This window comes from Podarcis pityusensis (assembly GCF_964106645.2).
Source record: "Podarcis pityusensis genome assembly, chromosome: 8".
Classification (NCBI taxonomy): Eukaryota; Metazoa; Chordata; class Lepidosauria; order Squamata; family Lacertidae; genus Podarcis; species Podarcis pityusensis.
In genome coordinates, this window is record NC_138033.1 from 34,189,145 (window position 1) to 34,202,591 (window position 13,447).

The window sequence follows — 13,447 nt, forward strand, 5'->3', positions numbered from 1 at the left end:
CAAATATTCTGTTCACTTTTCACATGGTCTAGTCCTTCCCCTGTTCACCCCCCCCCAACATTCTTAAGAGGGTCACAATGGCACTGTATTGAAAATAAATATTTTGGTATTGGATTATGGGGCACAGGCTCTAAACAGCTTACAGCGTGACTCCTCAATAGTACAAGGTTGCAGTGATAGAATGGTTTGCTGTGCTTGCTGAATGCCATTTTTAAAAAATACACAGAGCTTTGTAAACTCTACTTTTGCTGCTTATCTGTAATATCACACCAACCCACCTGTTTTCATTTAAAAGTTAAGTAGGAAATAACTATCAATTTGGAGAAAGGAAGAAAAAAACCACAGCAATATAAACATGTTCAAGCTAAATTTACAAATCCTTTATTTAAAAAAGAAAATAGGGACTTCTGGGAAAGGCTATACTGCTGTCCAAAACCATCTCCATCACCTAAAAGCTTGAAAATCTGCATTTTGGCCCCATATTTACATGCTAAACTTTATCCTAATATTCTTCTAGACATGCACACAACCCTATGCACATGGTACATTTATGCAAACAGGAGGTGCTCTCAGAAAGTGTGGGGCAGTAGGAAAAGTTACTACCCCTACACACAGCAAGTTGTGTTTCCTTTATTGTAAGGCAGCTACACACAAAACTGCAGCTACGGAACCTGTGCAAAAGTTTTCAGAGTGTAAAAGGGTTGTGGGTGAAGGTCTCTTCCACCTCCCTTCGTACAACACTAATACACCTCCTGCCTCTTGCTATCAGTAAGACAAAAATATAGTAGCATCCACATTGAAAGAAAGGAAATTAAACTTACTTAAATGTTTTTTGGAAACTATCCACCATGCTAAGTGCAAAATTATTCATGGGGTAATACAGGTGCCTGAGAAACGAACTTAATGCTCCCTTCCCCTCAGTGGTAAGAAAGCCAGACAGAGGAGACAGAAAACTTCCTTTTCACTCCAGATTCAACTGCCACGGATCTGGAAAGTATATCCCTGAAAATGTATTTTGATGCACAATTTCCTACATGAATCTCAGAAATCTACACAATTTTTTGCAAGTTCTTTTACCTCAACACATTAATAAATCGAACTGCTAGAGACATTACAGAACATCCAACAGGCTTTAAACCAAATTCTTTTTTTTTCTTAAAAAAAAAGTTGCATCTGTCATTTAAAAAAAAACTCTGTGCAAGCAAAAAAATAAAAGGGGTGGGGAGAAGCAAAATAACCTGTTTGTTTGGAAAAGGCAATTTTTGTACAGGGTGGTTCCTTGTTTCAGAGTCTTAAATTAAAAGATACATTGAGAAACTCTAGCAACACAGCTGCGATATCAGCTGGGCATCAAAAGTGACCTCGCTTTCCTAGCACCTTCTGATTAACCCAAACCATTTGAAAAACAACAGTTGGCTCTACTTCAGTGCCCATAACCATCAACTGAGTGTGTGAGAAGTTCACAAATTAACATGACTAGCCAAAGGCAGCAGGTTTTAAGGCAGTGAGAGGCATCGGGGCAGCAATGCTTCAGTCCACACAAAGGATCTGAGGCTCAGCTGCAGAGAAAGGTTAAGTCCACCCCCTGATGGGCTGTCAGGTGGATTCTTCCTCCTCTTCCTCCTCATCCTCCTCCTCTGCCTTCTGGTCCACCTCTGAGGTATCTGATGACTCATGGAGCAGAACATACTCCCTGCTACTGAACCCAAATTTCAGGACATCCTTCTCTTTCAGTTCGTAGTAGCGCTGAGGCTCAATGCGCTGGTTGTTCAGAAATGTGCCATTGCCTGAGCCAAGGTCAATAATGTAGGGTTTTACCTTCCGGCCCGCTGTGCCATCAGGGCGGGTGTATTCCACAAGCCTTGTAAGAAACAAGAGATTTGTACTGATTAACAGCATAATATATGGGAGCCCAACTTCGTTAAGATTTCTCTCAGCTTCCAGCATCCCACAACAACCCCTGTGGAGCACATCTTAAAACATAAAACTTCTTTGAACATAACTGACAGCAGAGACCTGTGTGCTTATTCAGGAAGAAGAGCTATTTAGTTGTGACTGCTGTGCTCAAGGAGATCAGCTGTGGCCCTTTCCACCTTGGGGAAATTTGTAGCTGCCCTAATCTTTAGTGGAACTATTGATAATGAACTTAAAGCCCCATAAGGTCTGCTCTGGTTTTAAACCTTCAATATGCCCCATAATTGCAATTTCTGATCACTCCCAGTCCTCACACTATTCAGCATATCAGGAATGGGGAATAGGAACCACCCAGTGGGCCAGATCCTTAGACAGGAATTCAAAGTCATGCTCTTACGACTGTTCTGTCAGCACAAATATTTCTGCTTGCCAAGTACAGCTTGGCAAGCCCCATGTCTCCTGGGTGCTGCTCTGGGGGTTCTCCTGACCCTTAAGAGATCTGGAGGAGGCATAGGGAGGGTAAGCTCTGTTGCACTGGCTTCCATTAGTTTACCAGGTTTGTCAAGGCTGGCCCTTAATTCCCCCACCCTCTGCCAACGTCATAATACTGCCAGATGACTGGCACATGCACATGTTGAAGTTCAAAGGAGCATGCCTTCAAAGGGACTTGCTGTAACCACTGATTGGGAGTCAGAGGGAGCTCCTTTGAAGTCATTCTCAAGAAAGTGGTTTGGGTTCAAGCTGGTTTCTCCATAAACAAAGCATTTCCCCCTCTGCAGAGAAAAAAAATTCTCTGTTCCAAGAAGGTTTGAATCCACACCCCTTCCTGCAAACAATGCAAGTCCCCTCAGCTATGCTAGGGAGTTCCTATCAGCACCAACAAAGAACCTGCTTGCAAAGGAACAATTGGGGGCTTAAGTTAGATCCTTTATAACCGTGTCTATACCTGCCCCACACTTCACATCCTCTATGTAAGGCCAAATGGGGAGCAGGTGACTGTAGTCTGTGGGGAACAGTTTCATGGACCAAACTGGGACCTGTGCCAGGCTTAATTAGGTCCTTGGGCTAGAAGCTCCCCGACACTTGCTTGGGACTTGTTGCTTGTTTATCCCAAGTAGAAGGAATTAGAAGGGCTTTACTAGGAGACAAGGCTGACATCAAATTGCAGGCAAGGAGCTTTAAAGCAAGGATACTTTCTCAATAGCGACATAGTGTACCAGGAAAGAGGAGCTACGGTCAAAACGACAGCAGATGAATGTATTTGGCATAAATTTGCTGGAGAGGGGTAGGACAACATGGAGGTAGCAATTACAGGGCGTATTTATCAATAAAATGATGTATCCAAAGTCCTTAATACGGTCTCTTGCTGTATAGATCCCAGCCAGTAAGTGGGGAGTATTAATAGCTAACTTGAAACGAACAGCTACTCATAGCTCATAGAGGCTCCTAAGCAGCTACATATCCACACCCACACCTGGGCCAAGACTTACCGGTACTGAAAGACAGCGTGTTGTTTTGAGCAGGAGGGGTGGTCAATAGGGATATCAGCAATGCGTCGGTGCCTGCCCAGCAGGTAGGCACTCTGCCTGTGAATGTACATAACTGGGAGAACCTCGTCGTTCTTGAAAGGATACAAACGCCACCGCTTCTTGGGGATCCGTGCTTCTGGGGGCTCGCTGTATTTGATCACGACACCACGGAACGTATTGGAATCCTCCAGAAGTGCACCAGACAGTTCAAAGCTTGGTTTCTCTTTATTCCCTGGCTCTTTGTCTGTGCTGTGTGACCCCTCTGCCCCTGGATTCTCTTCGTCACCGCTGGCTTCTGCCTGCTCCCGGCGCTCCCGACGTTGCTCATTATATAATTCCCTCTGTGCCTGCTGAACCTGGAAGCGATGACCGTCCCTCTCCCTTTCGTGGCCCCCAGGCTGATCCCGGTGGGGCTTCCTTCGGCCAGAATGGTCCCGATGTCTGTCTCGGTCATTGCTTCTTTCCCGCCTGTGGCCCGGCTCAGAGTGGTCTCGATGTGGACGCTCCTCATGCCCCCTCTGGGAGCGTTCTTCTCGCTCCTACATTAGGGCAATAGCAAAAGGCAAGTTTTTAAAAGTTCTGTTCATGGGTATAAATAAGTAAAATGGTTTCAGCTTTTCATATATTTTCTAAAACTGTAAAACTGTTATCACAGCATGCTGAATTTAATAGCCACACTACAAGGTCTGTTTGGAAAAATTAAGCTATTGCACAATCTAATGGCAGTGCTAGTGTTTGTTTAGCTTTTTTTTTTTTTACACCAGTAACTTTTGTTTCCTCAAGTTGTCCATACTTGCTTTAATCTCAAGTGTGCAATACAATACAAAGCTTCTGTCAATTTTATCTGGTATGCCCAGTTACCTGCTTTACTTTAGGTATCACATGATGCGGACTTCGGCTTCTTTTCTCTCGGGGGGATTTGCTTTTTTTGTTTGAGGACTTGTTTTTTCTTTTTGACTGTGACCTTTTAAAGATATGAAACCAAGGTTAAGCACAAGAATTCCCATCAGCAAAAAAAAGGCACATGCAAGTCAACACACTGGATCCACTGTGGTCTGGTATACAGCAATTCAGAGGTGAGAGTGGGGCATCAATAAGGAATATATACCCGACATTTGCAGAATCATACAAGGCAGCTTAAAAGGTAAAGGTACCCCTGCCCTTACGGGCCAGTCGTGTCCGACTCTAGGGTTGTGCGCCCATCTCACTTAAGAGGCCGGGGGCCAGCGCTGTCCGGAGATACTTCCGGGTCACGTGGCCAGCGAGACAAAGCTGCTCTGGCGAGCCAGCATCAGCACAGCACACGGAAACGCCATTTACCTTCCCGCTATAAAGCGGTACCTATTTATCTACTTGCACTTAGGGGTGCTTTCAAACTGCTAGGTGGGCAGAAGCTGGGACCGAAAGACGGGAGCTCACCCCGCCGCGGGGATTTGAACCGCCGACCATACGATTGGCAAGTCCTAGGCACTGAGGTTTTACCCACAGCGCCACCCGTGTCCCACAAGGCAGCTTAAATAAAGTTAAATCAACAAAGTAGAGAAGATAAAAATGCAACCAGGAAGCATAACGAAACAGCAAATAAAGCCAACAACTATTTAAAGAGACAGCAGGTGACACAAAGACAGGGGGCTGTGAGGGCTTCCTGTATCTTTCCACTGTCTGCAATTCCTCCTATGCTTAAGCAAGATCTGAGGTGAAGGCCAGTGGGATAAGGAGACCTTCACAGTTGAGGGGGCATACTGTACTTGCTGGGAGTTGCAATGCAAAACATCTGGAGGGCACCACGCCGGCAAAGGCTAGTATGTGTAGCACCACTCTCACAGTCAACAGGTGAAACTCAGTTTCCTTAATGTGTGTTATCTAATCAAAGCCCAATGCCACTACAGAAGCACTTAACCCACATTTCCCATAATTGTCATTCTGTCCTACCTCACCTTCTTGCAAAGCCAGTCAAGCCAGACTTGAATAGGAAAAAGTTGCCCGGAGACCATTGTATTATTCGTTGTCTTCATATCCCGCCTTTTTTAGGCATGGAGCTCAAGGTGGCAAACATGGTGCCAGCTACCCTGTGAGGCAACTTAGGTTGAGAGAAGGCAGTGGCTGGTCCCCAAGGTCACCCAGGGAGCTTCATGGCCGAGCGGGGGGTTTGAACCCCGGTCTCTCCCATGTCCGACACTCTTAACCAGTACAGCACACCGACTCTCGGTCCTTCAAGGCTCCTTTTTATAAGGCAAAGGGCAAATAAAGCGAGTCGGCCCACGGCCTCGCGCCCCCCCTTCCCCACGGAGCGCCAGTGGAGGAGGAGGCGGCGCTGGGCCGGGCCCCTTCCCCTCACAAGACACAGGAGCTTCTGAGCCCATCCCCGCCACCCCCGGGCATCATCACCTGCCGGCCCCCGAGTTCCCCGGCGGTGGCGAGTGGCTTCCGCGCGGGCTCCGCTTCCGCCGACGCTGCGGCTCCTCCATAACACCGCCGGCCTCTTCTCCTTCTTCTTTTCCTCCCGCTTCCGCTTCCAGGTCGTCGCCGGCGTCACTATCGAGAAACACTTCCCAGCCAGGCTCGATGCCGCTCTACCTACTGTGCGCTCTATGGTTTGCCCTGTGAGCGGAGTTGTCTGGAGGACTAGTCGTGGTCAGACGCCCCCTGGCGGCCACTGATAAGACATTTACTTAATCATGCAGTGATGGCCAAACTTGGCCCCCCAGCTGTTTTGGGACTACAGCTCCCATCATCCCTAGCTAACAGGACCAGTGGTCAGAGATGATGGGAATTGTAGTCCCAAAACAGCTGGAGGGCCACGTTTCGTCTTCACTTAATGGGTTCATTTATTGCTTTTTCATAACAAACGAGAGAGAGCGAGAGCAGGAAGCTCCCCCCCCCCGCAAAGCCGTGTGTGAAGCGCTGAAGCGCTGCAGACGGAGGGAGGCGCGATAAATACGGAATCTATCACTGGGGGAAAGGAGATGCTTCTCAATCCTTTCCGAAACAGCTCTAGACGTGACCCAGAAGTGAGGCTCGCGACTGCGGGGCCACCACGTAGAATGCCCCGTCGCTTGTGCTCGCCAGCCGCGCCTAAGCTCCCAGACCTCCAGGCGCCTTCCATGACGGGCAGGGACAGTCGGGGGCGGGGGTTGAAAACAAGGACAGGCTCATCCTGAGCAGGTGACCGCTCCGCTCCTCTCTCTCCCCTTCTCCTCTCTTCCAGTCCCAGCCTCAGGGATTGTTGCTGCTAAGCTGTTTTGCAGGACAGTTTTCGTGTGCAAAGCAAAATAGCAAGAATACCCGCACTGGACTATGTTAAGAAGGATTCAAGCAAGAACAACCCCGTGCTTAGCCGGGAGCGGCTCTTCTCTGCTTGCCTCTCGGGAGGAACGGGGCAGCGGTCCACGGTATCCGGAAGTCGGCGCAGGCGGCGCTACTCTTTCGGCTCCTGCGTGTCTCTAGGCTGCCGTGTTGTAGATGGGACGGCCGCGGTGCTTTTCTGCGCAGGCGCGGGCTGGAGCGTGTCATGTGACTGGGCTTCCTGTCCGAGCCCGGTCGCCGTCGCTATGCCAACCTTAGCACAACAGGTCCCGGGGCGAAAGCCGGGCCCGCCCGGAGGAGGAGAGGAGCCGCCGCCGCCATCATGATCCCGCCCGCGGACTCCCTGCTCCGCTATGAGACGCCGGTGCTGGTGAGCCGCAACACGGATAAGCGCTCGCCCAAGGTACGTCCCGGGGGGATGGCGGCTGGGTCTGAGCTCCGTGCACGGAGCCCCTCCGCTCACCCCAGCCAGCCCCGCGCCACTTGCCTCTGTCTCCGTCTTCTCCTCCTCCTCCTCCTCCGCAGGCGCGTCCCCTGAAGGCGAGCCCGCAGGTGGGGCCTCCGCCGGGGCCCGTCCCGACGCCGAAGGGCAAGACCCCGCCGCCCACTGTAGACGCCACCAAGCAGCCCGAGGAGATCCTCAACGCCATCCTGCCCCCCAGGTGAGATGCAGGCTCGGTGAGTGGGTTGGGTCCGAAACCAAGTGGCTCCTGGGCAGGGGCCTCTCGAGTCCCCCTCCTCCTGCTGGGGCCGGAGGGGCAGCTGAGCCACCAGTCCTGGAGGGTTCCCCACCACGTAGAGGCCAGCAAGGAACTCTATTCTTTATTGGGGGGGCGGGTCCCTGTTCATTCCAGGCATGGCAAGCACCCACTGCCCAGCTACCTCGCCCTGCATGAGAAGACGTCTGCATCTTCTCTATAGTGGCAACAGCAAAAAAAAAAACTTCCTCTGCAGATGCCTGCTGAACTGGCAGCTTTAGAGGGTTATAAACATCCACACCCACCCAAATACAGCTATACCTCATGTTACATCCACTTTATGTTACGTTCTTTCAGGTTACGTCCCGCAGCGACCTGGAAGTACCGGAAAGGGTTACTTCCAGGTTTCGCTGCATGCGCAGAAGCACAAAATAACGTCATGCTCAGAAGCAGCGGATCACAACCCACCCATGCGCAAATGCGCCGCTGCGGGTTGCAATCTTTTCATGTTGCTAACGGGCCTCCAGAACGGATCCCGTTCGCAACCAGAGGGACCACTGTACTGAGCTGCGGCTCCATCCTGCAGTTACAGGTCTACTCACAGTGCACTCAGATCCAAGCAGCTCAAGGAGTGGAGGCTACAGTGTTCTTAATGCCCTTGGACATGGAGCCATCCATTCCTCAGCTTAATGTGGATTATGAACCCCTCCCCCGTGCCCCCTTTAATTCCCCCTCCTCCACGGGCATAGCCAGGATTTCTATTGGGGGGAAGGCTTTGTGTTGGGGGGACCTCAGTTAAGTATTTTTATTGATTTATGGGGTCAGCTGCCCCCCACTTGGCTATGCCCATGTCCTCCTCTACATGTTTTCTTCCAACTACTGCTGTCACTCACTTTCTCTTCCCTAAATCTGGAGTTTCCCTATACAACTGATGTAGCTCTTGTATTCAAATTTTCAAAGCATGGGAATCTCTATTTAGGGAGGACTAGGTATGGGACCCCCGGGACGCGGGTGGCGTTGTGGGTAAAACCTCAGCGCCTAGGACTTGCCGATCGTCAGGTCAGCGGTTCAAATCCCCGCGGTGGGGTGCGCTCCCGTTGCTCGGTCCCAGCGTCTGCCAACCTAGCAGTTCGAAAGCACCCCCGGGTGCAAGTAGATAAATAGGGACCGCTTATTAGCGGGAAGGTAAACGGCATTTCCGTGTGCTGCGCTGGCTCGCCAGATGCAGCTTGTCACGCTGGCCACGTGACCCGGAAGCGTCTTCGGACAGCGCTGGCCCCCAGCCACTTAAGCGAGATGGACGCGCAACCCCAGAGTCAGACACGACTGGCCCATACGGGCAGGGGTACCTTTACCTTTAGGTATGGGACAGCAGTAGTTTGAAGAGGACACTTTAGGTTGGGAATGATGGAGGCACGAGGAATTCACAATCCATGATAAACTGAGGTCTGAACAGGCTTTGGGTTGCTGTCTCCTTTCTAAGATTTAGAAGCCACTGGAAATGTCTCTTTCATTACCAAAACATAAAGTGAGCCTGCTTGGTCTCCTTGAATCCTAGCCTCTCTCTGCTTGCTTTGGTGTAGAGAATGGGTGGAAGAGAACCAGCTATGGATCCAGCAGGTGTCGAGCACCCCCAGCACACGCATGGATGTGGTGCATCTGCAGGAACAGCTGGACCTCAAACTCCAGCAGCGCCAGGCCCGTGAGACAGGCATCTGCCCTGTGAGGCGAGAGCTGTACTCCCAGTGCTTTGGTGAGTGAGTGAACAGAGCCAGCCCTCTCCGCATGCACAATCTCATCCAGAAAATGAGGGCATGAGTCCCAGGTCCTCGTTTCAATAATTTGTCACATCCTCATCCCCAGTTCTACACCTCTTCCAATTAAAATACAGTAGCACCTCGGGTTACATTACCCTCAGGTAAGGTAAACTTCAGGTTGCAAAAGTGGCAAACCTGGAAGTGTTTTGCCGCATACTCATGCGCAGAAGCGGTCTACCACCACGCGCATGCATATAACAGTGATCCTCGAGTTGCGAAAACCTCGGGATCTGGCCGGACCTCTGGAACAGATCCCATTCACAACCGGAGGTACCACTGTAACACACTATAGTGTTATTTCCCATCCCACCCTCATCCCCAAAATACACCCCTTTCTGCTTACCCATTTCTTTTTAACCTGCCTCCTAAATAAGTGTAGTTCATCTTCCTAGGAAAAGCCTCCCTGATCAACTTCGTTGCTGCTACAAGTACAGCTTTGAAACCTAAGTTAGAGCTCGCAAGCTGGAACACCAAACACTGAAGAATTCTTGTCCTTTAAGGCAGTCATGAGTCCCTAGCTTCCATCCTCTGGAGGTGGGTGGGAGAAAGAGCATCAGTCCAGACTTTTCCCATGCAAAGCCTCATTTGCAACTCTTCCCTTGTAGATGAGCTGATCCGAGAGGTGACCATCAACTGTGCAGAGCGGGGGCTGCTGCTGTTGCGAGTGCGAGACGAGATCCGGATGACAATTGCTGCTTACCAGACCCTGTATGAGAGCAGTGTTGCCTTTGGCATGAGGAAGGCACTGCAGGCTGAGCAGGGCAAGTCTGATATGGAAAGGAGAGTAAGTGTGGAGGCCAACATCTCCCACCGCTGCACGATCTTAGTTGGGGAAAGAAAGGCAGAGTTGGTTTGGGCCTCAAAGCTTCTTGGCAAGCATGAAGTCTACCACTTGCTTATAGTTGTGCAGATGTGTGTGTGCAGTGCATCTTATTGCAACTTCGCGAAGGAGAATCATCAGCTCCAAGGCTGAGCTGCCTAGGGTGAGCAAGCCGTGGGAACCACCCGAATAGTAATTACTGTCACACATCCTGCCTGCTTCTATTAAAGGTAAAGGTACCCCTGCCCGTACGGGCCAGTTGTGTCCAACTCTAGGGTTGTGCGCCCATCTCACTTAAGAGGCCGGGGGCCAGCACTGTCCGAAGACACTTCCGGGTCACGTGGCCAGCGTGACGAAGCTGCTCTGGCGAGCCAACACCAGCGCAACACACGGAAACGCCGTTTACCTTCCCGCTATAAAGCAGTACCTATTTATCTACTTGCACTTAGGGGTGCTTTCGAACTGCTAGGTGGGCAGGAGATGGGACCGAAAGGCAGGAGCTCAACCCGCCGTGGGGATTCAAACCGCTGACCATACGATCGGCAAGTCCTAGGCACTGAGGTTTTACCCACAGCGCCACCCGCGTCCCTGCCTGCTTCTATTAGGTGACAGTAAAGACACTTCCAGGAGGCCTGGAGAAGTAACACTGCACTTCTTGTGGCCACTCATTAACCTGGTGGGTCTGTTTTTTGCTCCAAGATTGCAGACTTAGAGGATGAGAAGCGGGACTTGGAGAGGCAAGTGAATGAGCAGAAGGCCAAGTGTGATGCCATTGAGAAACGGGAACTTGAAAGGCGGCAGGTGGAAGAGAAGAAGCACACAGAAGAAGTGCAGTTCCTGAAACGAACAAATCAGCAGCTCAAGGTTGGTTAGAGGGGACTGGGGCTGGATTGGTGCATAAAGAAACCACTCTTTCTTAGACATCCAAATTCTGTTGGACTCCCAGCTCGTCGGCGATGATGGAAGTTATAGTCCAGCAAATTCTACGCTCCTAACAGGATTCTGCGTTTAGACCTTAGGAGCCTTCATGCCCCATCACCTATTGGTTTCTGACTTTGGGAGGGTTGCTACATCTTTCCTGCTCATCTGTTATACACAGGACACACCCAGGTTGATTTGGTCAGGCCAGTTTCTAGCTCCCAATTTACATGGCCTCCCAGTAATGTATGTTTTGTTAGAAAATACCAGAGCCTGGCTTTATGTAGGCATGTCCCTAGTCCTTAACCTGGTTTGGAAGGCCAGAGTCCTTAATTCTAATCTGTTAGCCATATGCTAACCAGCAGTGGTATTCTTAATCAGAGGACTTAACACTTGCTGAGAGGATCAGCTATGTAGAAAGTTCAACATCTTTCACTAGTAGTGAGAGGCATTATTAAGGGTCCCAGAAGTGCAACTGTACTCTTTAATCCTAGTCCGTCTGATCAAAACCAGATCATACAGAGCTGAGCATGTCAGTTGACAGGGTGGGATATTTTACCAAGTTTCAAAGGGCTACTTATGGGAAATCGAGGCCTGTTTGAATGCTTCACAATGGGTATTGTGTGCTTAGAAGTCTTAACTTGTTTCCTTCCACCTGTCCCTTAGGTAATTTAGGGGTGTTATGATTGGGGTGGAGGGACAGAAAACACTTTCCTCTTACCAAAGATTTGCCTCCTTGGTGGAGCCTGCTTCTGGCATGCAGGGAAGAAAAACCAGCAAGAAAATTGGATGTGGCCCCCAGTAACCCTTCCTTGTTCAGTGGCAGCCAGTGGTGTTTTTTTTCTAATTGGGCATCAAGTTGCCTCTAGTCACTGTTGTGTGCCTGAGTCCCAGAAATGATGTTGATAGCACAGCCCTCAGACAGCCAAGGGCTTCACGGCCAGTCATGAAAGCAGAGAATGCAAACCACTGTTACAGCAACTTTGATTCAATTTCCTCTTTAGTACTTTTACATTATGAAATGAGACTTTTGTAGCCAGGAAACATTGCCAACTCTCCACTTTCTTCTCATAAAGCAACAGACTTCCATGCCAAGAATGAAAGAAACTTAATTTATAAAACATGGGATGAGGAATGCAAGAACAAACAACACCCCCCTCTCCACTCCAACTTGTTTCAGCCCCCAGCACTGCAGCAGCCTCCAAGTGAAGCAGTGGATTGTTAGATGTGCACCTTCTGGCAAAAGTGAGAGACTAATTAATTAGTCTGTCTTTTTCTGCTTTTCAGGCGCAGCTTGAAGGCATCATTGCACCAAAGAAGTAGTGGACCTTTCCAACAGCCCAGGGCTGGAGGGGGGAGTGCCTCCTGAGTGGCAAACAAAAGAATATCTTCCAAGAGTTCTTTAAAAAAGGTTCCAGAATTAATTTGCACCCCCTCTCTCATCTGGATCAGCTCCCCTTCTCTGCTTCTAGTGATTTCTCAGCTGGTTTGGGATTTGCCTCACCAGTTTACCCTAAATGGAATTTTTAAAAGTATTTTTTTATGTAGTAGTACTTCAGTTTGTTATTACCGGGCAAGCCTCCGCCCTGCAGCAGGACAAAGGCTCTACAAAGTCACATTAAACTAAACAATTCTGAAACTTGGTCTGTTTGCTTAATTGGCACAAGTTTCCTTGATATTTAAATATCCAGTCAGCCTCTTTAAGAACATAAAGGTAAAGGTACCCCTGACAGTTAAGTCCCATCACGAACGACTCAGGGGTTGCGGTGCTCATCTCGCTCTACAGGCCTAGGGAGCTGGCGTTTGTCTGCTTCCACAATTTTTCCGGGTCATGTGGCCAGAATGACTAATCCGCTTCTGCCGAAGCGCATGGAAACGCTGTTTAGCTTCCCACCGGAGTGGTACCTATTTATCTATTTGCACTGCGTCATTTCGGACTGCTAGGTTGGCAGGAGCTGGGACCGAGCAACGGGAGCTCACTCTGTCGCGGGGATTCGAACCGCCGACCTTCCGAGCGGCACAGTGGTTTAAACCACAGCGCCACCAGCCTGCTAAATCAGGCCGGCATCCTGTTCTCATAGTAGCAACCCATATGCCCTAGTGGAAACCCAGCAAGCAAGATTCCAGCACAAGAGCCCTCTCCCCTCCTGTGGCTTCCTGCAACTGGCATTCAGAAGCATTGCTGCCTTGAACTGTGGAGGCAGAGCATAGCCCCCATGGCTAGTAGCCACCAATAGCCCTCTCCTCCTCCATGCACTTGTCTAATCCTCTTTTAAACCCATCCAAATTGGTGGCTATCACTGCTTTGTGTTTGGGCAAGTTCCATAGTTTAACTCAGGAAATGAGCAGTTTTACTTGCTGCTGCTTCATTTCTTAATTTCCTAGCCAGAGGTTTAACAAGGGTCAAAGTCTTCCCACTGAAGCAGAGCTAACTGATCCCATCTC

The 13,447-nt window shown here is 49.8% G+C and overlaps 2 protein-coding genes across 3 annotated transcripts; one reads left to right on the top strand and one right to left on the bottom strand.

Annotated features, from left to right (window-relative positions):
- Positions 1-358: 358 nt before the first annotated feature.
- Positions 359-6,816, bottom strand: SNIP1 (Smad nuclear interacting protein 1). Of its 2 annotated transcripts, none has more exons than XM_081017060.1 (4): positions 5,832-6,816; positions 4,305-4,407; positions 3,405-3,982; positions 359-1,861 (listed from the first exon to the last, which is right to left on the bottom strand). In XM_081017060.1, exons 1-4 carry the CDS (start codon positions 5,909-5,911, stop codon positions 1,597-1,599), a joined length of 1,026 nt encoding a protein of 341 aa, XP_080873186.1. In that variant the 5' UTR covers positions 5,912-6,816; the 3' UTR covers positions 359-1,596. The 2 variants fall into 2 exon arrangements, with proteins under 2 accessions (XP_080873186.1, XP_080873185.1); XM_081017059.1 differs by lacking the exon at positions 5,832-6,816 and adding an exon at positions 5,376-5,748.
- Positions 6,817-6,957: 141 nt separating this feature from the next.
- On the top strand, positions 6,958-12,641 carry DNALI1 (dynein axonemal light intermediate chain 1). The gene is made up of 6 exons (XM_081017088.1): positions 6,958-7,152; positions 7,275-7,411; positions 9,031-9,200; positions 9,870-10,048; positions 10,784-10,948; positions 12,290-12,641. The coding sequence occupies exons 1-6, from the start codon at positions 7,072-7,074 to the stop codon at positions 12,323-12,325; spliced, it is 768 nt and encodes a 255-aa protein (XP_080873214.1). The 5' UTR covers positions 6,958-7,071; the 3' UTR covers positions 12,326-12,641.
- Positions 12,642-13,447: the final 806 nt, after the last annotated feature.